The 27,735-nt window shown below is 29.7% G+C and overlaps 4 protein-coding genes across 5 annotated transcripts; all 4 read left to right on the forward strand.

Annotated features, from left to right (window-relative positions):
* Positions 1-5,972: 5,972 nt before the first annotated feature.
* On the forward strand, positions 5,973-9,751 carry LOC108464368 (calcium-dependent protein kinase 10). 2 transcript variants are annotated; one of them, XM_053021576.1, is made up of 8 exons: positions 5,973-6,863; positions 7,275-7,418; positions 7,539-7,691; positions 8,201-8,316; positions 8,428-8,595; positions 8,694-8,924; positions 9,014-9,188; positions 9,353-9,751. In XM_053021576.1, exons 1-7 carry the CDS (start codon positions 6,197-6,199, stop codon positions 9,185-9,187), a joined length of 1,653 nt encoding a protein of 550 aa, XP_052877536.1. In that variant the 5' UTR covers positions 5,973-6,196; the 3' UTR covers position 9,188; positions 9,353-9,751. The 2 variants fall into 2 exon arrangements, with proteins under 2 accessions (XP_052877536.1, XP_017620133.1); XM_017764644.2 differs by having other exon boundaries at positions 9,014-9,751.
* A 6,980-nt stretch (positions 9,752-16,731) lies between these two features.
* Positions 16,732-20,479, forward strand: LOC108465763 (LRR receptor-like serine/threonine-protein kinase FEI 2). The gene is made up of 13 exons (XM_017761942.2): positions 16,732-17,044; positions 17,208-17,343; positions 17,427-17,498; positions 17,594-17,665; positions 17,750-17,821; positions 17,917-17,988; positions 18,086-18,157; positions 18,414-18,520; positions 18,616-18,789; positions 18,899-19,231; positions 19,327-19,581; positions 19,718-19,851; positions 19,943-20,479. Exons 1-13 carry the CDS (start codon positions 16,963-16,965, stop codon positions 20,165-20,167), a joined length of 1,806 nt encoding a protein of 601 aa, XP_017617431.2. The 5' UTR covers positions 16,732-16,962; the 3' UTR covers positions 20,168-20,479.
* A 747-nt stretch (positions 20,480-21,226) lies between these two features.
* LOC108463620 ((-)-isopiperitenol/(-)-carveol dehydrogenase, mitochondrial-like) lies at positions 21,227-22,281 on the forward strand. The gene has a single exon (XM_017763538.2). The coding sequence runs from the start codon at positions 21,318-21,320 to the stop codon at positions 22,116-22,118; it is 801 nt and encodes a 266-aa protein (XP_017619027.1). The 5' UTR covers positions 21,227-21,317; the 3' UTR covers positions 22,119-22,281.
* Positions 22,282-25,997: 3,716 nt separating this feature from the next.
* Positions 25,998-27,149, forward strand: LOC108461717 ((+)-cis,trans-nepetalactol synthase NEPS2-like). Its single transcript, XM_017761640.2, has one exon. The coding sequence runs from the start codon at positions 26,141-26,143 to the stop codon at positions 26,906-26,908; it is 768 nt and encodes a 255-aa protein (XP_017617129.1). The 5' UTR covers positions 25,998-26,140; the 3' UTR covers positions 26,909-27,149.
* Positions 27,150-27,735: the final 586 nt, after the last annotated feature.

A 27,735-nucleotide genomic window follows, 5' to 3' on the forward strand; every position in this document is an offset into this window, starting at 1 on the left:
TATTTATTTTCTTCTATATCACAATTTTAAACTTTTATTTTTATCTAATATTTAAAATTATTCATAATTTTTTTAACTTTTAATTAAAAATATAATACGTGCCCTCAAAATCACGTAGACCTATACATAAACCCATGGACCTTTTTAGATGGCCGTAGCTCGTGGAGTTGTGAAACGGAAGGACTAAGTGGAAGTTCCACGCGTTTGCCATGTGAATGAAAAATGTTCACACACTTCACACAGCGTGTGTGTAGAGGCAGAGGAACAAATGTGGTCCATTTCCACGCTTTGATTTTCCTTCCGACTCCTAAAGATAACCCCTTTTCCATGGGTTTGGAAATTATCAACTCAACTTCCTGTCAACGGTTGGCTAACAATAATTATTCTTTTTAAAGAAAGAAAATGTCTTTTAATCTTTTCCATTTTGCTCAACAACATATCTCATAGTTGTTGAAATTCAACTTATTGATACATCATTCTAGAGTAAAAGAGAAAATGAATTAACTCGTATTTTTATATAAATTGAAATAAAAAATATTGATTAAATTGATAACTGAGTTACATTTTATAATCTTCTATATAATTTATTTAATTAAAACTAAATTAATAATTGAATGGAGGAAATAAAATTCGATTATTTAATCGATTCCAGTACCGATGGGGTTAAAAAACTTCCGCCTATCTAGAAGTTTTTTGACACAGGAAGCATTATTAAACAATCGATTTTTTCCTTCAAATTTCAAGAGGGGTGGGCGGTGGATTGCAGTTAAGTGCTTTTGACGGTTGGGCAAGCTTTTATTTTTATATTTTTTAGTAAGTCAAAAATAAAATAGAAAACTTTTAACTTCTAGATCTATTATTTTCTAACATTTATATTGATTATATAATTATTTATCTTTTATAATTTATATAAAATATAGAGCATTACATTTATATTGTAAGAATTATGTTTATATACGATTTTAATATATAAAATATAATTTATATTAGTGGAAAGTATTTAAATTTTATATATCATAATATTATCAGATTTAAATATCATTTAACTTTTAGTTTATGATATTTTGATTGTATATATATTAGTAAGATTGAAGTTACGAAATCTTGATGGTCCAAGTTCAAGTCCCGCCACACGCAAATGACAAGTTCCCTCCAAAATTATTTTGGATATAAATTTTACTATGTGTGAGTTATGTCTAAATTTGTTTTAAATTAAGTTTAAATAAAATTTTACAATTTATTGCGCTTTTCTATTGAGTTGATTCTAATCCTATTTAATTGAATATGTATTATTTATAATTTATTTTTATAAATCGAATTATAAGTTCGGGAAAGAAAGTACTCTTTACTTTCTAACTTCATTATTAAATCTACGACATTTTTTTTATGGCAATCATAAATAGAGGCGTATGGTAATGGGAGTCGAAGGGCATTCCTCACTAAATTCTTTTAAAATTTTAATTAGGCCTTGAAAAGTTTTTAAATTTTAATTAGATCCTCAAAACTTTTAAAAATTCTTAATAAGCCTTTCAAATTTTCAAGCATTTAATATAACTCTTTATGTTCCTTTAAGAATTCTCATTAAGTTCTCAAAGCGTAATATCAAGATAAAATCATAAACCTTTGAACTTAAAAATAATTCTTTTTTTTTACAATACTTTCCAAAATCATATTTTTTTCAATCTAAACTTTTCAAAAATATTTTTCAACAGCATCAACAACACTAAACCAACCTTTATAAAATTACTCAAAATTTTATAAAATAAAAATTTTCAAATCTTATCATTCAGATATATGTGTGAAAATTATAAATTTAAAACATAAATATTAATCAAAAATAACATATAATAAATAGTGAAACATATTATTTAAAATTAATCAATAATAACATAATAAAAATAGGAATAAATAGTGAAACATATTATTTAAAATTAATCAATAATAACATAATAAAAATAGGGAGGAGAGCATTTACTAGCTTCAACCTTGTTTAATAAAAGGGTAAAATGAGGTAGGAATAATAACTAATAAGGTAAAGAAGGAATGGCTTAAGCTTAGGCAACCTTTTTTTTCCCTTTCTTTTATGTTTTTACAACTTCATTTGTTTTTATTTTTCCATTGGGGAAATAATTTGGGGTTGACTTTGATTGGTTGGAATGTTGAATTTTGTAAACCCCCTTTTATTTAATAGTGGTATTAATGAGATTAGGCTGATTTTGATTAGGATAGCTGAGCTATGCTAAACAAAGCAAAGCTGCTTTGAAAGACTTTGGTATTTGGTGAGTGCTTCATTTGTTCAATCCTCATCCTTGACCACGTCTCCACCTAACAATGCCCTGCCCTGCCGTCTGCTTGCATTTTCTAACCAATTTCCCAATTCCACACCTACTTTTTATTTTTGTTCATATATTGGGCAATATTCCTTGTAATTTGTCAAACAAAATCATTTAATTTTAGATTATGGGATATTTACTGAGTGAATATTTATATGTATACGTATTAAATTTTAATTTTAATTTAAATATACATTTAAATAAACGAATATATCAACAATAAATAAATCACCAGTTAAAATGGTAAATGTTTAAATTTTATTATGCTATGAGTTCAAATATTATCATAATTGAGTTTTTGTCAATTTTATATAAAATTATAAAAATATAACTTATTATATATATATAAAGGAATTAGTTGAAGTGTCTCGATTAATGAATCATAGTAAAGTTATTGTTGAAAGTGATTGCTTGAATATCGTTGAGATAATAATGGAAAGTTTTGTGAATACTCTTTCGGTAACCTTGTACTAAGGATTAATGATAGAGAGAGTAATATGGTAGCAGATTGGTTTGCTAAATTAGGCTCGACTGATGATGTTGAACTTACTATTTTTTAGTTTCCTAACTTTCCTTGTTAAGAAATTTTTGTTAGAAGATAAACCCGGTGCATTACATGTAAGATTTATTTAATCTAAAGTCACTTGGTTATCTTCTTTCATCATTAAAAAAGAAGAAGAAATATTTAAACCAATTTTTAACTAAATTGATGCTTCATTGATTCATGACTAACTCAATTATAAATTTACATAATATAGATTAAAATATCATGAAAGCGAATTTTTTAATTCTACAAACAAAAATAAAAACTGTTAGATTAAAATTAGTATTTACAAAATAAAAATAGATGAATGATATATGACGATTATTTAATACCACTTGAAATATTAAAAAAATTTCCGTTACTAACGTTTCAAATAATAAACCTTAATATTACCTAATTTAAATTTATCCGTTTTCACTAAGCAAAATTAAAGGCCTCTGACATTGCGCCAAGGTTTTTAGATGGCAGTTAGAGTTCGGTGTTTGAACCAAACTTTTGACTATCTTGTTTCTGTTTTTTATTTATTTATTAACTAAATACAAATATAATATAAAATAATTAAAATATTAAACACAAGTATTAAATGTATTAAAACATATGTATGTTCATTTTATGTTTTTTTCGTGGTCTAGCTTCTAGAATGCCAATTTATGATAAATTTATTTTTAATTTACTACCCACATAATAATAAAAGTAATGTATTTAGCAAAATTTGTTTTAATTTGAAAAAATACAAATTTTAAATTATTCGAGTCAACTCGATTAAGTAATTAAAGTTTCGAGTCAAGTTAAATATTAGAATTCTAATAATTCAAATAATAGATTGGTGTAATACGCTTTGGTCCCTCAATTTTAAAAATAAGTAAATTAGTCTCTCTTGATAAAAACTACAAAAATATTTATATTTTATATTTTAAAAATTATATTTAAAAAACTAAAAATATATAATGAAAGCTAAAAATTTAATTTTTTTCTAAAATAACAATTTTGGGACTTAAATAGGTTAATTAATGATTTAAGTTTATCATACTAAAGTATTTTATTTTATTATTTTGCTTTGAAAAATCTTCAAATATATATGATTTCAAATTTATGCGCCATAACATGACATTAATTATACTATAACAAGATTTTAATTTGACATGTTTAATTTTTAATATAACTCAAATAATTTTACTCTATTCAACTTGACTCAATTTTATTTCATTGACTCGATTCAAATTTTTTCAATCAAGTTAAGATGATAAATTAGGACTTAATTTAACTTGATTCAATCAAATGTTATATATTTATTTTAACAAATTTTGAAATTTTATTTTATTTTTCATTGTAATGTGATGTGTAAATATAACTCAAAATTAAAAATATATTTCAAATTTTTGTCCCATTGTTTTCAAAGGACAATTTTTAAGCAACCAACCCATCAAGAAAGAAATTAAAATTTAAAAAAAAAAAAAGGACAGCAATAAAATAGGTCAAATATTTTGAGCAACTCCTCATACTAAGTGCAAGTTGCAACCAAACCAAATAGTTTAGCATCGTCCAAAAAGATGTATTACCTAATAATAATAATTAATAATAATTTAGACAGTAACAAAATAATATTGTAGTACTTAGGAGACCGTCAAATAATTATTTAATGGATTTATCAATGTATAATTTGACTTCCAAAAACAATTATAATAAGTAAATGAAATTTTGCACTAGCATGATTATATATATATAAATGCATTTAAATTTAAAACAAAAGTAATAATATTTAATAGGTTAGTATTTGATATATGGATAGTATTTTTTATTTATTTCAGTTCAACAAATTAAAGGGATAATATAAGTTTTGACCTTTGAATTTGATAATAAGACGCTCACTTTGGTACTTATAATTTTTGGTTCACTTTAACACTTAAACTTAATAATTAGATCCATTTTATTTCTAAACTTTAAAAATATAAAATGTTTAATGATGTGATACTCTAAAGTCGTGTTATATACTTGAAATTTTAACAAATTATATCAATTTTTAGCTATTACGTAGTACAATTTTAGAGTATTACATTCGATGTTTTAATAACCAAATTGGTGATTTCAAATCAAACTATCGATTCTCGATTTAATCATAAGACCAAAGAATGATTAAATAAATAATTTAAAAATCATAAAAATATTAAATTAGTTCAACATATTCAACTGTTGATTTTTGTTCTAGTTTTTTATTCAATTAATTCTACTACTTTATTCAGATTATTATATAATTATTCTTGCTTAATCAATCGATTGATAACACTAATTATATCATCAAATTTTCGATAAAATTTAAATTGAAACTAAAATACAAATTCAGATATCAAGATAAACTTAATTCTCAAATTGAGTTATACCAAAAATAAAAAATAAAACTTCTAGATGTATTGGCATCCACCCATATTTTCTATGTGTATACAACTGTCGACAATAGATTTTTTTGTTTTAAATTTTGAGGGGAAAAAGAAAAAGAGAATTGTTAAAAACGGATGGCTGTCTTGGAATAATAAAAAGCAACGGCTGGGATTAAAGCAATAAGTTTTTCCTCTTGTGGGTCCAAAAAATCATTAGATTTGTTTTCCGCTGCTTCAAAATTTTTATAGATAAAAGAATGGAAAAAATAACTTAATTTATATTTTTGGAAGATTCCTTATCAAAATACATATAAAAGAATTCCATTTTTATTTAATTACAGTTAGACAACCTATTTTTGAAAAAATAAACTGCAGGAAAATACATAATCATATCAAATTATTTAACAAAATTACAAAATAAATATCAAATATAACTTTGACACATGTAGTTGCATGTCGTATATAATGTGATGTGAAAATATAATTAATTTAATAGGTAAAAATATAACCAATATAAATTATTTAATTTTTTAAAATTAAGATAATTAAAAAAAGTATACATGTAATAAAATATTTAATAAAAAAATCCCGAAATGTGACGGTGTAAATTTACAGCATATTGACTTTGTTTATGAAGACGAATCATTTCACTCCACATTTCATACTAATTAACCAATTAATCACATTAAGAAAAAGATCATTATATTAACAATTAAATAATCATTTTTTTCCCAAATATCTATTAATAAAATAATAATCAAAATCATACTAAGAAGAAATTTCAAAACCCCCAGTTTTTCTCGACTGACCAGTCCACCCCGCGTTTTCATTCATTTCATTTCATTTCTTTCTTCCTTCCTCCGCCTTCTTCCGCCGTCGTCCGCACCTACCCCGTAACGTCGGCGGCTTAGTTTTTTCCGTTGTTCTTTGAATTCTTTTTTGGTATGGGAAACTGTAACGCTTGCGTTAGACCAGACGAGAGTCCGGAGAGTAAACCGAACCGGTCCGACCAGAACCAGAAGGGAAAGAAAAAAGGCCGGGAAAGGAAACCGAACCCGTTCTCTGAGAAAATTGCCTCGCCGGCTCCGATCCGAGTTCTGAAAGATGTGATCCCACTGAGTCACCGAACACGAATAGGGGACAAGTATATCCTCGGGCGCGAGCTCGGCCGAGGTGAGTTTGGCATTACCTACCTCTGCACGGACAGGGAAACGCGCGAAGCCCTCGCGTGCAAGTCAATCTCCAAGCGGAAGCTCCGAACAGCAGTCGACATCGAAGACGTCCGACGCGAGGTTGCTATAATGTCAACGTTGCCGGAACACCCGAATATTGTGAAGCTGAAAGCGACGTACGAGGACAATGAAAATGTTCATTTGGTTATGGAGCTTTGTGAAGGAGGGGAATTGTTCGACAGGATAGTAGCAAGGGGGCATTACACGGAACGCGCGGCGGCGAACGTGGCGAAGACGATAGCAGAGGTGGTTAGGATGTGCCACGAGAATGGCGTTATGCATAGAGATTTGAAGCCCGAGAATTTTTTGTTTGCTAACAAGAAAGAACACGCGCCGCTAAAAGTGATTGATTTTGGTTTGTCCGTGTTCTTTAAGCCTGGTATGTGGAAGAATTATTTATTTGTTCCATTTTTTGAAGTTTTACGTGGGTTCCTTGATGGTTTGGAACTTCATCTGATAAAATTTTGGATTTTTAAAGTTTGGGTTGGATTCTTTTTCTTTAAAAATTTCCCTGGCTTCCGCAATTGTGTGGTTGAAGAAGGGTTTTGGTCGCTTTTTCTACTCTGAATTTATAGAATTATTTTTTGTGTGGGTTTTGGCTTGTTTCTGTGACAAAGCTGAGTGCTATGGGGATTTCTGTGGGACTCTTTGATTTGACTGGATTTTGGATTTTGCTAGTTGGATGTTTGTTCGACCGCTAAATCTTGAGTTTTTGGAGTCGGATTACTGTTTTAGGGAGATCTATTCATGGATTTCAGCTTGATATTTGAGATTGGATTTATTTTTACAGGGGAGAAGTTTTCTGAAATCGTGGGAAGTCCATATTACATGGCCCCTGAAGTTCTGAAGCGAAATTATGGACCAGAGGTTGATGTGTGGAGTGCTGGTGTGATCCTTTACATTTTATTATGTGGGGTTCCCCCCTTTTGGGCAGGTACTCCTTTTCTACTTTTCCATGGTTGTGCAGTTTCAGACACTCCCATGAAGATGTGGCATTCATATATATATAGATAGACACACACTGATTTTTTACCTTCATGTATTTTTTTTCCAGAGACTGAACAGGGAGTTGCTCTTGCAATTTTGAGAGGGGTCATTGATTTCAAGAGAGAACCTTGGCCTCAAGTTTCAGAGAGTGCAAAGAGTCTTGTTCGGCAGATGTTAGAACCGGATCCTAGGAAACGGTTGACTGCTCAACAGGTGCTTGGTAAGTTCTCTGGCAGTTCCTTATCATACTGAATTTCCAGTTGGTATAGAGAGGACGCGCTAATTGCATGCTTAGCTGAAAGCATTTAGATAGCATTTGAGGACCCAAAGTGCTTGCTGCCTAAATGTTATAAATTATTGTTATAAAGAGTGAGGTCAGGGTCATCTTGACAGTACAGATCCTTCCATAATGAATTTGAGCATTGAGCTCACTTTTATGCAGTGTATGGGTTGGGTTTATAGCATTTGGCATCTGAAAATGACTCAACATTGTACGCAACTTTGTGTGGTCAAATGCTGACCGTGTCAAATGATGACATATGTATACATTTATCTAGTTTAAATTTTAGTATATATTCTTCCGAATTTATATGGGAAATTATATTGAAGTGAGCAAAGTGGGGCACTATGATCTGTACTCAGTGAGTTACTCAGGAAAAGTTTGTTTTTCATGCAAATATTTCACTTTTTAGAATTTCTAATCAGCAGAAACCTTTCTTTTGGTCACAGAACATCCCTGGTTGCAAAATACAAAGAAAGCTCCGAATGTTCCATTGGGAGATATTGTGAGAGCCAGGCTCAAGCAGTTTTCAGTGATGAATAGATTTAAAAAGAAGGCTTTACGGGTAAGTATTGTTAGGCAGATTATGTGATTTTGTCAGTTAAAATCCAAAACCGTTGTGCCATCATGCAATGTGCAAGTTCCTGCAGGTGATTTTGTTTTGTAAATGCTGCAGGTAATTGCTGAGCACTTATCAGTAGAAGAGGTTGAAGTAATCAAAGATATGTTCGCATTGATGGATACAGACAATGATGGAAAAGTTTCGTACGAGGAGCTTAGGGCCGGCCTTCGAAAGGTCGGTTCGCAGTTGGCTGAACCAGAGATCAAGATGTTAATGGAAGTGGTAGGGTCCAGTTTTCACTTTGAAGCTGTTCTACTAGCATGCTGCAAGAACTTGAATGTTAACTTGTGTTTTCTGTGTTGCGATCTAATTTGTATCAGGCTGATGTTGATGGAAATGGAGTATTGGATTATGGGGAATTTGTAGCAGTGACAATCCACTTGCAAAAGATGGAAAATGACGAGCATTTCCGCAGAGCATTTATGTTCTTTGACAAAGATGGGAGTGGATATATTGAATTGGATGAGTTACGGGATGCATTAGCTGATGAATCGGGTGAAACTGATGTTGATGCACTGAACGACATCATGCGTGAAGTCGACACTGACAAGGTATAGCTTCCATTTTCTCAATAGTTTTCTTTTCTTAAATCATTTTCCGTTTCATGGTGCTTAAAATCTATATACCTTTGATTATTCAGGACGGGCAAATCTGTTATGACGAATTTGTTGCCATGATGAAAGCCGGCACTGATTGGAGAAAGGCATCGAGACAGTATTCAAGAGAGAGGTTCAAGAGCTTAAGTCTTAACTTGATGAAAGATGGTTCCTTGCATCTCCATGATGCTGTTACTGGCCAAGCTGTTGCTGTTTGAGGTAAATGGGATCGGTCGACTTAGTCATGCTTGTGCCTGCTTTATATTTCTCTCTGACCATTTATTGTCGATAAACGATCTACATATATCCGAAACGTGCCGCACCATTGACCTCACGGAAATGGCATTTAGGGTTCAAGTTTAACACAGCCTTTTGGATGGCAGACACAATATTCTTTCGTAACATGTTTACGTGGCCCGGGTTTGATTGTTTTCCTTTTGCTGCTGCATGAAGTGTGCATTGATCGGATAAAGTTGCCAGCTGCTGGTTGTTATTATTTGTTTGTCCTAAAGTTATCATACTCGATACATATTCAGATACGAGTATGAGAGTATGATTTTCTGAATTCAGCATATATTTACTGAATACGAATTTGTATTTGACACTCACTTTTGATGAGTCTTAAGATAGGATAGTTGTTAGTAGAATGTGAAGGGCATGTCCGTGTATATTTTTGTTTTGTTTTGTTTTTTCATGTAAGGTGGTTTGATGATTGACTTTCATATTGTTTCATTTTACTATTTTGTGCAGAATGTAGTGTAGGGGTTTGTTTATGACAAAAATGTTTCCGATCTTTGTTCTTTTCCCTTATTCTTTTCTTTTAATCTATTTCTTATGGATTTAATCATTGTTAAGTTCTGAGGTTCGGATTATTCCTTAAGAATTTGAAAAAAAAAAAAAACATAAGTTGGAAAATAGACTTGGGATTATAAATTATGGGTAAACAATATCCAATATCACTTTATGTTTTGGTTGGTTAATTTTAAAAAGTTATAAAATGATAGCTAAACTATTTGAATGTTTTTATTTGAAAGTTTAGCGAGCGAGCTTTGACTGGTATAGTGGATTAATATTTGTCAATGAGTAGAAGAACATATTTTATATTCAAGTTGATTTGAGAGTTAGTGTCGAAAATTAGAGAAGAAAGCATTTTAGAATTTGGTTCGTAAATTCATAACATTCAAAGTTTTTATAAAAAAAAAGTTGAACTATAAAAAAGAGAGAGAAGGAGAGTTTTTTATTAGTATAGGCGGTACGATTTTAACAACCTAGCGACTTCAATGAAAACTTTTGAATAATTTAGTCCGTAGATTTGTGACGTTTAAAGGTTTTAAGAAAAGATCCAATTAAAAATTGATCGGGTCTTAAAAGTCAAGTGCCAAGTTAAGTTAGGTATTATAATTTGAAAAGAGAAATGAGGTTATAATATTTTTGTCATTAAATCACGAAGTTATTAACTATTTAATATATTTTTTAATTGTTATAATATAAAGATTAAATTTCTAACGATATATGTAAATATTAAGAAATATGTCTAGTTGTTTATTTAATAACTTTAAAATATATTAATATTTAAAATTTTAAAATATTTTTAATTAAAATAAATAATTTTTAATTGAAAATTTAGTAAATCATTAGGTAGGCTCGAGGTCAAACTGACATAGGCCAAATCCCATCTGGCCCAAGTAAACAGTCTGGCCTTTTGCTAGGTCTTACCTTGACTAGTATAATATCATACCTAAGTTAAACTTGATCCAATCCGGTCAACAAACAGAATTTTAAATCTTCAAGATCGATATTGTTAAGACTTATTTAAAGTAGTGGTTAAAATTATTTAGATGATACGTCAAACTATATTATAACTATAAAAAAATTAAGATTGATATTAATATTTACTCTTCTAATATTATAATTGTTATACCCTCCTTCAAAAATGATACACGAAAGAACGAAAGATGCCTTGCAAGAACCTAGGCAAGCACCCCTCACTAGGTGCAGCCACAAGCGGCCCTTCATTTCATAGCCTTTATGGTGGCTCTTTGTCCAAAATCATTCATGACCAGCCATCCACAAATTCAACTCAATCCAATGGAGAGGCCATTTGTTATGGGCCCTCAGTGAGGACCACTAAGGTGTGACAACCTTTTACAACTTCAGCAAGAAGAATGTCAGAGCAAAACCATATAACATTATGCATGGTAGTAGTTGACATGCAAAAGACTTGTTACCTACTTGACCGTGCAAGCAAGCCTACCATCCATATTATCGGTGACATGACATTGTCATACGAAGGATACTCCCTATATATATGTCCTTGGGCATGAGGGACAAGGGATCCCTTTTCCCTCCTTCCTCTCCTCTCTTCTTTTCCTCCCTCAATTTCTTATTCTGACTCTCTGCCCATTACAGATGAACCAAACCTTCAATCACCCACCACTTTCTCCTCCCGTCTGATTCTTTGCTTCAACAATGATGATAAAAACAACAACTAATACCGGTATTAGTATTTACTCTTGAAAATGCCTGCTTTTTAATCCTTTGTTACCAAATCTTGTACACAATTTTGGGATTCGAGTTTGATACGGAATTCCGTACTACATTAATAAGTTTCATGTTAGTCATTCAAATATTCAACATTTAAAAACTTTGCAAAGAAAAAAAAATGGAAAAAAGAAACTTAAAAGTTGGTTAAAAATATTAAGTCTGTCGTTAAATGCATGACATTGCATTAACTTAAATAATAAGTTGGATTAAAAATCTAGCATTAAAAACTTGCCCCAGATTTATGGGTTTTTTACCCAAATTCATTGGGTCGGAAGGACCCGAAAGCTTTTCTCAGAGGAGAATATGGCCCATCTTAGTAGGCCCACATCGGTGGACTGTTAGATGATTCTTTTTAGGACATTACAAGGTTTTTTCTTTCTTTTTTGAACAATTTATTCTTTATTTTTCGAATGAATATATTCTTTTAAATTGATAGGATGAACTCTAAACATTCATTAAATCCGTACTCAAATTAATTAAATAATAGTATTTATCGAATATATAAAAATCGTTAGATATTTAATATTTTGGTCTAATAAATAAAAAAATTAAAAAACAAAGTAGATAATTGACTTCGATATCCAAACTCAAATTCGTTATTTGCAAAACTAAAACGAATTTAAATAATTTATTCCGATATAAAAATCTGTTATTTAAAAAAAAAAAAAAACTTTTGCTTAGATTACAAAGAAAACTCCCAAACGCAAAAAGGATGGCATGATTTTCTGGGTTTTGGTGTGGTTGGCCGTTAGGTACATTATGTTTTCGAGCTTTTCAAAGTAATAGTTATTGCCCTTTTCCTTTTGCTTTTTCTTGGTCTAAATTCAAATAAATTCCCTCAACTTTTACGTTGTTATTTTGATAGGGTTCTTGGTAAGAGATGATGTAACGACATCAAAATTGCATTTAGTTATTATATTAATCATTATAAGCGTAGAGTTATTGGTATTTGACTTAAATTAATTTTTTCACCTTCATCTAGTTGGAAAAAACTTCGTCTATACTTCATCACTTAGGACCCTTGTAGATATATGCATACTTTACAAGAGAAGCATGCGAAAACTCACAAGCTCACATCAATCCCATTGTTGCTTATTAAAAGAGATTATCATACTCGGCGAAACTATAATTTTTTTTAAGGAAAGTTGAAATTAAATTATAATTTTACGAAACTAAAATGTAATTTTACTATTTAAGTAGCCTATATTTTTATAATTTTTAGTAAATTAGATTAAAATTTTATCATTTTAGGGGTTTAAAATATAATTTTATCTTTACTAATTAAAAATTATAAAAAACTTAAATAGAAAATGTTTCATTTTAAGAGGGACCGGGACTCCTCGTGCTCGTTTAAAAACTTTTAAATATGGTGTAGATATAGATATAAATATAGATAAAAGGATACTTATTATGGTAAATAAGTTGGATTGGTAGGATTGCTATGTTGATAATAAGGTAGTCACCTCGTAGGATAATCTGGAGTTTGAAACAAACTTCATTTGCACGTCTTGAAAACTTGAGGGTTCTTTTTTTTTTTTCCCCTGAATTTATTTCAATTTCTATTTACAATAAAATTTGTAAAGAAAAATATAAAAATATGAATTTAAGTGAGTTTAAATGTTTTTTTTCTAATTTAATTTTAAAGGCCAAGAAGTAAGGTGGATTTAAAAATTTTATTAAGGGTTGAAATTTTAATTATAATTTTTCAGAAGTCAAAACATAATTTTATCATTTTTAAGTGATTAAATATTTTTTCATTTTAAAAGGTAAAAAGTACAATTTAATTATATTTTAATTTATAATTTTATTATTTTAGAAGAGATTAAACATGCTATTTTTCTTTTGGAGGAAAGGCCCTTTGCTTGCCCTTAAATTCACTGCAACAGGTTATTGGTTGAAATAAATATTTTATAGAAAATAAATATTTAAAATTGTTATTCGTAAAAATTAAAGTTCTATATTTTTAAGAATTAATAATATTTATAATATAACCAGGTATATACACTAAAAGTTAAGCGCAAAAAAATAAGTGTTAAAATTTAAATATTAAAATTTTAAGTTATAAAATTTGTTTTACATATTACTTAATATTAATTACGGGATATAACTGGATTGTTTAATAAATAAATATTGTAAATTATAAAAATTTATATTCTACATTTTTCCTTAATTTTTAAACATTCCATCTATTTTAAACTAAAAATAAAATTTTAAACGTAAAGTTCTATAAGATCATATAACATTAAAATAAATAAAGTAAAATAAAAGAATTAAAAAAATTTATAAGTGATAATAGCTCTTATCTACTTATTTCTTTCTATATTTTTCTTGTAAAAAGAAAATTAAATATAATTTTGTAGAGAAAACATGCGTAAAAACTTAGATAATTGAAAATATTAATTTTAATGGATCAAAATTTTTGAATGGGCGTTAAATTTATGTTTTAAATAAATATTTAATTAGATAAACATAAAATTTTAATTAAATAAATATTTTTTTAAAAATCATTTAAATTAAATTAAATAATTTATTATTTATTAAACCCTATAACCATATTTTAATTTAATATTTTTCAGATTTTATATTTAAAATAAATAGTTAACTAGATAAATAAAATTAAAAATGTTAATTTATACATTTAATTTAATATAAATAAAATTTATTTATTTCATTATATATTTTCTATAACTATTTAATATTTAAATATCTATTAATTAAATATTTTTAAAATTTGACGATATAAAAGAGGAAAAGAAAAGGTTCAAATAAATTTAGACACTAGAATCAAAATCTATAAAAGGAACAAATTGGTAGCTCAAAAGCAACATCAGTCAAAGCAAAATAAAAAATCAAAGTTATTTTTTGAAGATTTTATTTTGTTTTGTTTGTTTCATAAAATATATATTTTTGCATTTTTTCCGAAAATACTCTCAACATTTGCATTACAAAAATATGATAATTTTATTTATCATGTGTTTGTGTTTGTGTTTTTTTAATCTAAAGATTCTAAAATTTTAAACAATATTTTCCAATGGTTAAGCTTTTAAATATGATATATGCTTTTAATTAAAATTATTTTGTTTCTCATTCAAGTTTGGAGTTTTAGGCATTGATTTTAGGTTTTAGGTTTCAAGTTTCAGATTTGATATTTTATATTATTTATGTTTAATAGTTATAATTAATATTTATTTTTATAATAAAATTATTTAAATTTATTTTAAACCCTTTAATATTTTTTACTTTAATAATGATGTATCATTTTATTATTATCTGGTTATGCATTAAAGTTATGCACTAAAAGTTCATCAAATATTCTCACATTTATTATTGATCAACAAATTAGGTTTTCAATTTAAAAAAATATATTTGGAATAATTATATTATGAATATAATAAACCTTCAATTTAAAAACATATTTTAAAATAATGTAAAAATAATTTGAATATACTATTAAAACATCACACTTTTAATTAAACAAAATAAATTAAATTCTAAAAAATAATTAAATACTTGAATAATATAATGATTAAAAACAAAAACAAAATAATTATTTCAAGAATAAAATTTAATAATAATAAATTTAATAAAAAAGAAATTTTTGTACATAATAGTTTATTACTTAAATAACATGGCGAGTACATCCTGCAATGGTAAAGGAATAAGTAAAAATATTTAAATAAATGATTTCAACAATCATGATTTTCATACACACAAAAATAAATCATTACTAATATTTTCTACAATTAGAGTTATAATTTAATTTTGAAACAACTTTCAGGGTAAATACTAAAGACATAATCAAAACTTTTGATTAGTTTGATTAATATTATTTTTCTTTTATATTAATCATAATACCAAACATTTATTATTGTTTCTTTATTTTCTTAATAAATATTATTTCTGAAATTTTATAGTTTTTTTAAATTGTAACAAACAATTTAATATATTTATAGTTGTAATATATCATCACTACAAACTAATTATTTAATATATTTTTTAAAAATAGGGTTAATGTGTAAAGAATATATCAAGAAAAATTAATTATGACATTTAACGAAAACGAATTAAGATTTATATATTGGAGTATAAATTAATTTTTATAGGTTTGGAATTTAAAAGATGAACTAAAATGAATTAAATAAAAATTTATTAATTAAATTTTAATTTAATTAGTATAAATATTATTATAAATATATAAGCGAATTTAAGTGCGCTAAAGAATAATTTTTTATTAAAAAAAAACAGTACCTAAAAGTTGATTTTTCAAATTACCTTCAAAGGCCCCCACTATTTTTGTCACTCCACTCACTCACTCACACTCACTAGTAGCTTTGACAAATGCATAACTTTCATTATTTTTGCCGCTAATTCGAAGGACAATAATACCCCTAAACATTACCCCCTTGCTTTGGTGGCCCTGTACTTGAGTATTTGCCTTTCCTAAAAGTTTGGTAGTAAAAGAAATTTGGTTTGATAAAAGGTCTTTCAAAGTGTAAATATGTTATGTGAAGAAAAAGAAAGAAATTGAATTTGCATTTAGTCCCTATTGTTAAAACCGCGAGATGTGATGGTTAAAGTTTTTATCAGATATTCATTTAATATAAAATTAAATAATATTATTTTATTTTCATTTTTAATATTGTACCAAAAGAAGCATATTGTGGTAGTAGTGTATAATTTTTTAAAATTATTGAAAAATCGAGTATCTTATATCTTTAGTTCCAAAAAACTTGGGAGCATCTCTTAAGTAATTGTAGAGCAAGAACCAAACCATTTGAAGATTTGGATGAAAATTCATAAAATTTTAAGAGATCAAGTTAGGTTAATCGTGTTGCTATTAAAGATTTGTCTTCTTCTTATAATCATCAAACAAAAAAGATAAAATCTTAAAACCTACTAATTATTTAACAGCATTTAAAGAATAACATGATATAATTCTAACATGTAAATTAATATAATGCTAATTTATATATTTGATACAATCTAATTCACTCATAATATATTTATTATATTATTAGAATATTATACATAAAATTTCAGTATTATTTGTCAGTAAAATATCGAAATTGATTTTAGCTTAATTGACCATGCAATCGATTGAACAGAAAAAAGAAAAAAGAAAATCTATGGATTTAATCTCCTGATCAAATTATTTTTTTCAATGGATTTTTTTTACCTTTGAAATTGAATTTTAATTGGTACGACAACGGCTACACACAGCAGCACAACTTTCAATGAAATTTTCAAAAAAAGGGAGTATCCTCCATTGCGTTCATAAAATATTCTGAAAAAAGCTCTCTCTCTCTTCGTCTTTGCTTCTCTCTCGTGCTACAAAATAATTATTCACTATCATCATCACTTCATTTCCCACACAACTTTCTTTCTCCCCTGCACCCCCCTTTCTTTGCTAGAACTTCCCAGAAACTTGTTGTGGAAGTTGAGGTGGAAAATGAGTGTGTTTGTGTGGTTTTCCTCTGTGATTTTTGCAGTTACCCTTTGGAACTCTGCTTCTTTTGCTCTCACTGACGACGGTAACAGCTGGAAACCCATAACTTTTTCACTATTTTTTTCAGCTTGATGATGTTTTTTTTTCTAAGAAACCTTCCCATTCCAGTAGATTTTAATCTTGGGTCTTTATTTTGGAGTTGAACCTTTTTGGTTTCTTTGATCTGATTTTACTTATTTATTTTAAAGGTTTAACATTGCTGGAGATCAAAAGCACACTGAATGACAGTAAAAACTTTCTTGGAAACTGGCTTGCTACTGATGAATCACCCTGTAATTGGACTGGCATTTCATGTTTTCCCAATCTTCAAAGAGTTCGATCAATGTAAGTGTAAACCACACCTCCTTTTGTTTCTTTTGATCATTTTACTGCTTTGGCTCTTTTAATATTGATATTTGCTTTTACAGCAACCTACCATACATGCAATTAGGAGGGTCAATCTCCCCCAGCATTGGCAAACTCAACAGATTGCAAAGACTGTGAGTTCAATCCTCATTTTCTTCAATACCCAGAAGATTAATGCATGAAAATTTGGGGTTCTTGTTTTTAACATTCTTTATGTTGGTTAATACAGGGCACTGCACCAAAACAATTTACATGGACTAATTCCTAATGAAATTTCAAATTGTACTCATTTGAGAGCTCTGTAAGCAAAAACATATGAGTTCTCTTATTTATTCTTTCATTTGAGAGCTCTTTATTTACACGTTTTGATTCGCTATATGCACAGTTACTTGAGAGCTAATTATCTTGAAGGAGGCATACCATCAAATATTGGAAGCCTTTCTCTTCTCACTGTACTGTAAGATCCTTGAATATGCTACCATGTTACTTTAGTCACAAGGCATAAATGTGAATCGAAGGGTCTGTTTTTGTTGATACTTTTGCTATTTGTAGGGATTTATCGAGCAATTTGCTTAAGGGTTCTATACCTTTGTCTATAGGCCGTCTTACAAGATTGCATTACCTGTAAGTTCACAAGAACTTATTGCTTTTGCTAAATAATTTAAGCTGTTTAATTGAAAACTAAGAAGCAAAAATGAGGTTTCTTAAACTTTTGATGCAGTAATTTGTCCACCAACTTTTTCTCCGGTGAAATCCCAGATATCGGAGTACTTAACACTTTTGGGAACAAGTCGTGAGTACCCTTCTCATTATGTGGATCAACTTATTAATGACAAGCTGCAATGCTCAAGCTTTATATTTCTTCGAATGTTATATATTGAAAGGTGTTTATTTGCCTTTTCGTAAGCATACAGTAAAGAAATTGTTTTAAGCATTTTGATAATTTATTTATGATGAAGCTGTTGAGTGTATATCACTTTGATTTGGTGTGAGGGTTGGATATTGGTATCTGTTTGACATGGGCATGTTCCCACCGACCTTATGTTCAGGTTTATCGGCAATTTGGATTTATGTGGACAACAAGTTCACCGGCCATGTCGGACTTCACTCGGATTCCCAGCAGTTCTACCTCATGCTGAAAGTGATGAAGCAGCTGGCAAGTTTTATGGATAAATCAGACTATAATTACTATATTTCTTCAAAGCTTTAACCATGTAATGATATGGGGATTATTGTTTCCGATTCTTGCAGGCCAAACAAAGCGATCATCTCATTACATAAAAGGTGTACTGATCGGTGCAATGTCAACAATGGCTGTCATGCTTGTTGTGCTCCTTGCATTTCTTTGGATATGTCTTCTATCGAAGAAGGAAAGGGCTGCTAAGAGATACACAGAAGTCAAAAAACAAGTCCACGAAGATTCGAGTAAGCTAAACTCTGGCTTTTCTATACAATGTCCTATTATTCCCAGCTTCTGCCCCAGCTCTGCATGATCAACCCTACTTGGCTCCTAAAAGTTTTCTCACTTTTTTAGGCAAAAAACTTATCACTTTTCATGGGGATCTGCCGTATCCATCATGCGAGATTATAGAAAAGCTGGAATCCCTTGATGAAGAAGATGTTGTGGGGTCGGGTGGATTTGGAACTGTATATCGAATGGTCATGAATGATTGTGGAACATTTGCTGTTAAAAGAATAGATCGGAACCGTGAAGGATCTGATCAAGTCTTCGAGAGAGAGTTAGAGATCTTGGGCAGCATCAAACACATTAATTTAGTCAACCTACGAGGTTACTGCAGGTTGCCGGCATCAAAACTTCTTATCTATGATTATCTTGCTATGGGCAGCTTGGACAACTTTCTTCATGGTATGTTTTATCTATGATATCTTATGCATTCATTAACAAGACAACGAAATTCTTGGTTTAAATTGTGTGCTCTTGTATGTTATTTACATTTTCAGAAAGCAAAGAAGAAGCCAGGCCATTGAATTGGTGTGCTCGATTAAAAATAGCCCTTGGTTCTTCCCGAGGTATCGCTTACTTGCACCATGATTGTTGTCCTAAGATAGTTCATCTAGACATAAAATCCAGCAATATTCTTCTTGATGAAAACTTGGAGCCTCATGTATCCGACTTCGGTCTTGCCAAACTTTTGGTGGACGAGGAGGCACACGTCACTACCGTCGTTGCTGGCACTTTCGGCTATTTGGCTCCAGGTACATCTCGCTGTAAACTCTTGTCTAGAATGTTTCAGTTGCCCCTACTTTTTGTTGTTTCAAGTCTAAGTTCGAGAGATTCGAGTAGCACATCTAGCAACATTGCAGTCATTAAGGTGTTGTTATCATGGGACAGAATATCTGCAAAGTGGTCGAGCCACTGAAAAGTCTGACGTCTATAGCTTTGGAGTTCTCTTGTTGGAGCTTGTAACCGGAAAAAGGCCAACCGATCCAACTTTTGTGAAGCGGGGCTTGAATGTTGTTGGTTGGGTAAGCTCCTCAAACCTTTTCCGCTAGTATGATGGAGGATTAACTGTTTGCGTGGGTACTATAATTTGTGTTTTTGCTCCAACACGTGCAGATGAACACACTATTGAGAGAGAACCGATTAGAATACATAGTTGATCGAAGGTGTAATGGCGCTGACATGGAAACTTTAGAAGCAATTCTTGAAGTAGCAGCAAAATGTACTGATGCAAATCCAGACGAACGACCAACAATGAGCCAGGTAGTTCAGTTGCTTGAACAAGAGGTCATGTCACCTTGCCCTAGTGACTTTTACGACTCTCACTCGGATTACTGTTAAAACGGACATAGAGAACAAATATCGAGTAAACATGGCCAGTCTTCAAATTTTCCTTTGTGTTCATGCGATTTTGTTACCCCCCTTTTTGGGGCCTGTATATCATTGTCACAGCAATGCATGCATGTGCATGATGGTCTTGCAGCTTTTATCAGCTCGAATGGTTTTTCACTCTCGAACACATTATCAGTTGCTTTAGCCAATATTTCATATAGCAACGGCAGCACCTATGTTTTTAGAACTAGATTGGTGGTTGTATCGATCAGGCCATTAGTTTGATTAAAAATTTAAAAAAAAAATTGGTTCAATCCTGAATTAGTGTTCACGGTCCAGTTGGTTCAAAACCATTTTTTGGATTGATATCTCGATCGATTCTTGATCTAACAGGTTTGATTGGCTGGTCTGGTATAGTTCAAGCATCATTGGTCAGATCCTAAACACGAATTTTTTAGACATGATTTTAAAATGCAAACAAGGCATATGTATATTTAAGTTAATGCACCTCCATTGAACCACAATTTGTTACTTCATTATTGAACAAAATATCCTTAGTTGTTAGTTTTATAGTTGATTTTGAGGTTTATTTATGATTGTTGAATCCATGAAAAATAAATTTTATGTTTAAAAATAGAATATAAAAATCATAATATAAAGAGAAAATTAAATTCTAATTAAATTTTTAATAAATATCTTTACAAATAATATTTTAAATAAAATAATAAAAATAAATTTTAAAATAAAATAATCTTGAAATTTAAAAAGCTGTCAAATCATTAGGATCTACATAGAAATTAGACAATAAACATTAAAATAAATAGCATTGTGTCCAAAAGTTTATCAAAATAAAGCATATAAATTTATCCATTTAACATTAAATTATTTATGATTGTCCCTATTTTAAGGTTGGAATTTACATAAATAATTAAAATTCAAATAAATGAAAATAAAGAAGCATTAGAGTTGCGTTCAGCTGACATAAGGAATTGCGTAATCTCTAACACTTCGCTATAGGACATAAACCATATCGAGGAATCTAAGTTAAATTTGCCACTTACAGGTCAGCGTTTGATACTTTATATGATGACCATCTTCTTTTCATGCTTCATATTATATAAGATAGGTTATAATCTGCTGGCTACACTTTGAGCCTAAAATGGCAGATCCCAAAGCCTGCAACAAAAAGCTTGAGGGCAAGGTAGCCATAATCACTGGTGGTGCCAGTGGAATCGGTGAGGCCACCGTGCACCTCTTTGTCGATCATGGCGCACGAGCCATCGTGATTGCAGACATCCAAGATGAGAAGGGCAAGGAACTTGCTGCATCGAGTCGATTCCGTTGCACCTGTACCTATGTCCACTGCGACATAACAAAGGAGCAAGACGTTGAATTGCTGGTTCAATCCACGATTCAATTGTTCGGTCGCTTAGACATCATGTTTTGCAATGCGGGCGTTATGAGTAAATCTTTGCAAACAATCCTCGATTTCGACTTATCATTGTACGAAAGGCTCTTCGCTATCAACGTAGGCGGGGTTGCTGCCGGTATCAAGCACGCAGGGCTTGCCATGGTGAAGGCAAATACCAAAGGAAGCATCATATGCACCGCTAGTATAGCTGCAAGCGTAGGGAGCGATAGGCATACGGATTACGTGATGTCGAAAAACGCGGTGTTGGCTTTGATGAGGTGTGCAAGTACTCAATTAGGTCCACATGGGATACGTGTTAACTGTGTGTCGCCAGGGCCAGTGGCAACGCCTTTGCTTTGCGAAGCTTTCGGGATGGGGGCGGAGGACGTAGAGACAAGCTTCGCGAGGATGTATTGGTTGAAAAATAATGGAGTATTGAAGGTGAAGCATGTGGCTGATGCTGTTCTGTTCCTTGCTAGTGAGGAGTCTCAGTTCATCACTGGCCATAATCTGGTTGTAGATGGCGGGTTTCACCCTTCAGTACCCTAATGTTTTTCAACCCTTTTTTATAGAACTAGTTTGGCAATGTTTTTGAAAAGTATTTTTGAAAAGTGCTGTGGAAAAGTGCTTTTGAGAAATGCTTTTAAAAAAGTTTGGTTTAAAACTAGAGTGTTTAGCATTGATGTAAAAAAGTGCTTTTGAGAAATAAAATGTTTATTTTATACATGTTATTATAATTAATTAATATTATTATATTTTAGTAAGAATATAAAAAATTATTATAATTTGTTGTTAATATTTTAATATATGAAATATAAATTTTAGATATTTTAAGTAATAAATATTAATTACTTATAAATTTTAATTAGAATATATAAACTACATTTTAAATATTTAAATAAAACCATTAAATATTTTTAATTAGTATTTTAAAAATATTTTTTTATTTTTAATTAATGATTTTAACATATTTGTAATTAAGCACCAAGAAAAAAAAGGAAAGTACTATGTTATTGGAGAGGTGAAAAAGTAATTACGCACTAAAAGTGCTTTTGGGAGAAGAAAAGCTAAAAATTTTAGCTTCTTCTTTTCAGAAGTGATTTTGAAAAGCACTTCTGACAAGTCAAAAATTCCAGCCAAAAGCAGCTTGTTCTACAGAGCTTTTCTTCCAGAAGTGCTTTTGGAGCCAGAAGTGCTTTTTTTAAGCACAGAAGAACAGGCCCTTAGTTAAAAAGGAATAGGTTGATATGATATCAATGGTTTATGGACCTAATTACAATGTTTTAAAAATTGAGATCAAATTAGAATGGAAGCTATACTTTAAAGATGTATGATACAATTTACCCAAAAAGCATAGATATATTTTTTAATGAGTTAATTTCACCGAACATCTCAAAACTCTGACCCTCCTTACAAATTAGCCCTCAAACTTCAAAACATTCTAATTACATTATCAAACTATCGATGTTATGTCAATCAGATCCTTTAATTATTAAAACATTTAATTTAACTATTAAATCATATATCTAACCTTATGTAACATCATTTAAAATAAAAATATTTTAATTATTAAAACTGTTAAATCAAATATCTAACCTTATGTAGCATCATTTAATATGAAAATTTTAAAAATATAACGTTGTGGCATAACCTTTATAAATAAAACTAAAAAATAAAATAAAACTGAAAAAAGAAAGGGTGAGCAATAAAGCTTTTGTAAAAATTGAAAATCTTAAAATCAAGAATTTTACCATATCCATTTTACAATAGTAATTTTTAAAAACTTTTCGTTTTAAACTATGTTACATAATATTTGACATCTTATTTAATGGCTAAATTAATAATTTTAGTAATGGAAAAACTTTATTGATATAACCTCAATAATTTAAATATGTAATTAGAATATTTTAAAATTTAAGAATCAATTTAAAATAAAAATTATAGTTTAAGGAAGTACTATACATTTAACTCTTTTTCAATATATCTTTTCAATATATCAAGCACATAATAAGATATACTCAACTTAACAACTAAAAGTAGAGACAATATGAGAATAAAATATTTTTCCGGAAAATTAGTTGATACAAATTGATAGAGTTTTAAATTTCACAAGGAGGATTTAGGGTTAGCAAGTATCCTGCCTGGTATAATAAAATATTTAAAAAATACATGCCAATTTTTTAAAACTGTTAAATAAAAAAATTGTACACAATGTACCCAACACTCACCTATACTTTTCACGAAAAAAAAACACTTCGACTAGCCACGAAAATTAAAAATAAAATAAAACTAAGCCAAATATATAATACTAGAAATCTTATTGCTAAAGATAATAACATATACTACAAATGTTGAGTTGACTTGTGACATAAACTCAATTAACAACATTATATAACAAATAAAGATAATAACTTGTACATATTAAAATAAAATATAACAAAATATACTTTAAAATGAAGCTTTGGTTGAGTAGTGAATTTAAGATTTTACTAATTCAATTGGTGTAGGTTCAATTCTCACTACATGTCATATTTCTAATTGGTTTTGATAAAATGAAAGGTCTAAAATATCCATAAATAATATAACTTTTCTTATAAAAATATTTTCGTAATTTCTTAATTGAATTTGTAACCTAATTCAGGTGACAACTCAATAAAACACTTAATAAATATCATAGATATAATACAATTCCTTGAAAGAAAATATACAATATAATTAAAATATTATTTTTTTTAAAATAAACTAGTTATCATCACCTGACGTTCCATTTTATATAACTTTAAAAAATTTATACAATACAATTAAAATATTGATGCAATTTTTAAAATGAATTATTTATCATCACCTAACCTTCCATTTTATATAACTTCATTGAAAATAAGTTGTTTTAAAAATTCTTCAATCGTTTTTTTTTCTATTTCCACCCAATAACCCATTGAAAATTATAGGATAAGGTTTTTTTTTATTCGAATTTTTCTTTGGTGTTTTCTTGTGGTGCATTGCTTATTATTATTGTCCGCATCTACAATGTCAAACAAGCTACAAGGCTAAGTAGTCATAATCACCGGTGGAGCAAGCGGCACCGGAGAAGCCACCTCCCATCATTTTGCCGCCCATCATTTTGCTGTCCACGGTGCCCAATGATCGTGATCGTGAACATCCAAGATAATTTAGGCCAAAAAGTAGTCGAATCCATCGGTTCACGTAAGTGTTCATACATGCACAATGATGTTACCGATGAAGAACAAGTGAAGAATTTAGTCCAGTATTGACGGTCCAAAACTATAGGCGGCTTGATATCATGTTTAGTAACGCTGGGATAGTTTAACAATTCCACTCGATTAAATATTTACTAATAGAAGGAGAACTGATAGATGTGATTTTTCTTTTAACTTACAATAATAAATTTAGTTTTTAATATTTCTAGATTTTATCAATTTAATTATAATTTTAAATAATTTAAGGAATTTAATCCTTCGTACTTACAAATTCTATCAATTTAATTCTTAAACACATCTAACTAAATATAAAATATATATTATAAAAAAGTATGAAATATAATATTATTTATATCTATTTTTATATATAATAAATATGCATTTGTATTTAATTATAACTATAAGGTTCAAATATGCATTTAGTCTCTCAACTTGACACATTCCCTCAAGTTGGAATCTAAATTTTCATTCCATCAAATATTTTGATATTCTTTTTTTGGTAACAAAGTTAAGAATAGGATACATGGTACTGGTTATGTGACGATCTATTTTTAATAAAATTATATATATTTTAAATTATAAAATAAATTATAAATTAAAAAATATATGTATCTAAAAAACTAAAATTCAAGTTAAAAATTTGAGAATCCAAATAATTTACATTTTTTTTAAAATAAATTGCAAACAAATTAGATGAAGATAAAATTTTCAATAAATTTTATGCTTAGAGATAGGTGCAGATTATTGCACGATTCTTTAAATTGACAAAATGTGAAAGATGATTTGAAAATGGCTTGTAGGAAACTTTTTTTTAATTTGTTAGCTTTCATGGGAAAAATTAGGTTTCTGTTGATATTAGCATCATCATAAATGAAGTTTATAAAAATCACAAATTTACATATATATTTATCATGATTTAATTATATGTGTTTAAATATAATTATATTTATATTAATGTATTTAAGGATCTAGTTGATAAAATGTATAAATATTCAACACTAAATATATTATTATAACAATTAAAAAAATAATATCAGTTAAGTTGAAATCAACGAATGAGTTCTGAATGGTATTCCATTGACTGAATACCAACTTCCATGAACCAAATGAATAAATAACGAAAATGGCTGAATGACGGTTGGCTGTAAATAACGCCTGATTCCGTTGGTTGTTACAACCAAACAAACACGCTGTTAGTATTTTAATTATTAAAAAAACATGAAAATTATAGCGTAAGGTTTTTTGTTGAACATTTTCTTTGGTGTTTTTAGTGCATCTAACGATGCTTTCAGCTTTGCTTATAATTATTGTCTGCTTCATAGCGTCACCGAATATCAACATTAACGCTCTACAATGTCCAACAAGCTAGAAGGCAAGGTAGCCATAATCACCGGCGGAGCAAGCGGCATCGGAGAAGCCACCGTCCATCGTTTCGCCCTCAATGGTGCCCGTATGATCGTGATCGCTGATATCCAAGATGAATTAGGCCAAAAAGTAGTCGAATCCATCGGTTCAAATAAGTGTTCATACATGCACTGTGATGTTACCGATGAAGAACAAGTAAAAAATTTAGTCCAATCGACGGTCCAAAACTACGGCAGCCTCGACATCATGTTCAGTAACGCTGGGACAGTTAGCAACTCAATTCAAACCGTCCTTGAACTAGACTTTGCAGCGTTTGACCGCCTTTTCACCGTCAATGTCCGCGGCATGGCTGCTTGTGTGAAACACGCCGCACGAGCCATGGTGGAACTGAACGTGAGAGGAAGCATCATTTGTACGGCGAGCACGAATGCTAGCTGCGGTGGTGAAAGGGACACTGATTATAACATGTCGAAGCATGCGGTGATTGGGTTGATGAGATCGGCAAGCAAACAACTTGGGGTGCATGGGATTAGGGTGAACAGTGTGTCGCCGTTCGTTGTGGGAACCCCATTACTCTATCGTTACCTGGGGACGGAGGCGGAGGTGGAGCAGGTGTTTGAGCCCTACGCACGGTTGAAAGGGGTGATGCTGAAACCGAAGCATGTTGCTGATGCTGTAGTGTTTCTTGCGTCACAGGATTCTGAACTTATTACCGGACATGACTTGGTGGTGGATGCTGGTTTTCTTGTCAAGTAGACCACCAGGTCCTTAATTATTTTGAGTCAGTGAGCTGTGTCCCTCCTCAAATAAGGCTAGCCCATTTTGTGTTGGTTTGAACTTGTTTTATTTTTGCATAGATGGTTCGAAATATCATGTTGAAAAGTGACTATACAGGTCGCCGGTATCGAACCATCGCAATTGACTGCTCCTATTGTATAAGAATGGCAGTGATTTGCTTGAAGAGATAAGTAATAATGTTGTGGACTTGGCACTAGAATTTGGAACATGTCTTTTCATCATACTTGTCTGGAAATCAGTTTGTTCTTAATTTATCTAAGCTTTGATTATCCTTTGCCCCGATCGGCTATAATTTGGGATGAGACTTAGCTCACGGACAAACGTGAGCCAATTATTATTATTTTTAATTTAAGTTATTTAAAAATTAATTTTATCTTTTATAAAATTTTATTACTTTAAAATCCAACCCTAAATTCTTATATCCTAAAATCATAGTCGGTAAATTCTTAAATATAAATTTTAAACTTAATTTAAAAATTAAAAAAACAAAAATTTTACAATCCTTATAATTTTCATGTAATTTGTAATCCTTATTTATTGGCTTAATGAAATTTTATTTGCTATCAAAAAAAGTATAGAAATCCTGCATATCTTTTTTCTTTTCCTTATTTTAATTATAATCCTTTATAATTAAGCTTTTATTTTACAATAAATTATTTTAATTCCCTTTTAAAAATGGGCCCATTTTAGGTTATTTTAATTTCCTTTTTAAGAAATGGACCCATTTTAGCTTTAATAACTAGTGAGAAGTTTAATAAATTTCGATCACATAACTGTTAATGAGT

This window comes from Gossypium arboreum, chromosome 11, assembly GCF_025698485.1.
Source record: "Gossypium arboreum isolate Shixiya-1 chromosome 11, ASM2569848v2, whole genome shotgun sequence".
Lineage (NCBI taxonomy): Eukaryota > Viridiplantae > Streptophyta > Magnoliopsida > Malvales > Malvaceae > Gossypium > Gossypium arboreum.

What these genes read in the sequence shown, in the direction of transcription:
- LOC108464368 (XM_017764644.2), top strand. Translation starts at nt 6,197, where the DNA reads ATGGGAAACTGTAACGCTTGCGTTAGACCAGACGAGAGTCCGGAGAGT. An exon ending in GACTGCTCAACAGGTGCTTG is followed by an intron (nt 7,692 to 8,200) that starts GTAAGTTCTCTG and finishes TTTTGGTCACAG; the next exon opens with AACATCCCTGGTTGCAAAAT. An exon ending in GTGAAGTCGACACTGACAAG is followed by an intron (nt 8,925 to 9,013) that starts GTATAGCTTCCA and finishes TTGATTATTCAG; the next exon opens with GACGGGCAAATCTGTTATGA.
- LOC108465763 (XM_017761942.2), top strand. Translation starts at nt 16,963, where the DNA reads ATGAGTGTGTTTGTGTGGTTTTCCTCTGTGATTTTTGCAGTTACCCTT. An exon ending in CTTGGACAACTTTCTTCATG is followed by an intron (nt 19,232 to 19,326) that starts GTATGTTTTATC and finishes TTACATTTTCAG; the next exon opens with AAAGCAAAGAAGAAGCCAGG. An exon ending in GCTTGAATGTTGTTGGTTGG is followed by an intron (nt 19,852 to 19,942) that starts GTAAGCTCCTCA and finishes CAACACGTGCAG; the next exon opens with ATGAACACACTATTGAGAGA.
- LOC108463620 (XM_017763538.2), top strand. Translation starts at nt 21,318, where the DNA reads ATGGCAGATCCCAAAGCCTGCAACAAAAAGCTTGAGGGCAAGGTAGCC.
- LOC108461717 (XM_017761640.2), top strand. Translation starts at nt 26,141, where the DNA reads ATGTCCAACAAGCTAGAAGGCAAGGTAGCCATAATCACCGGCGGAGCA.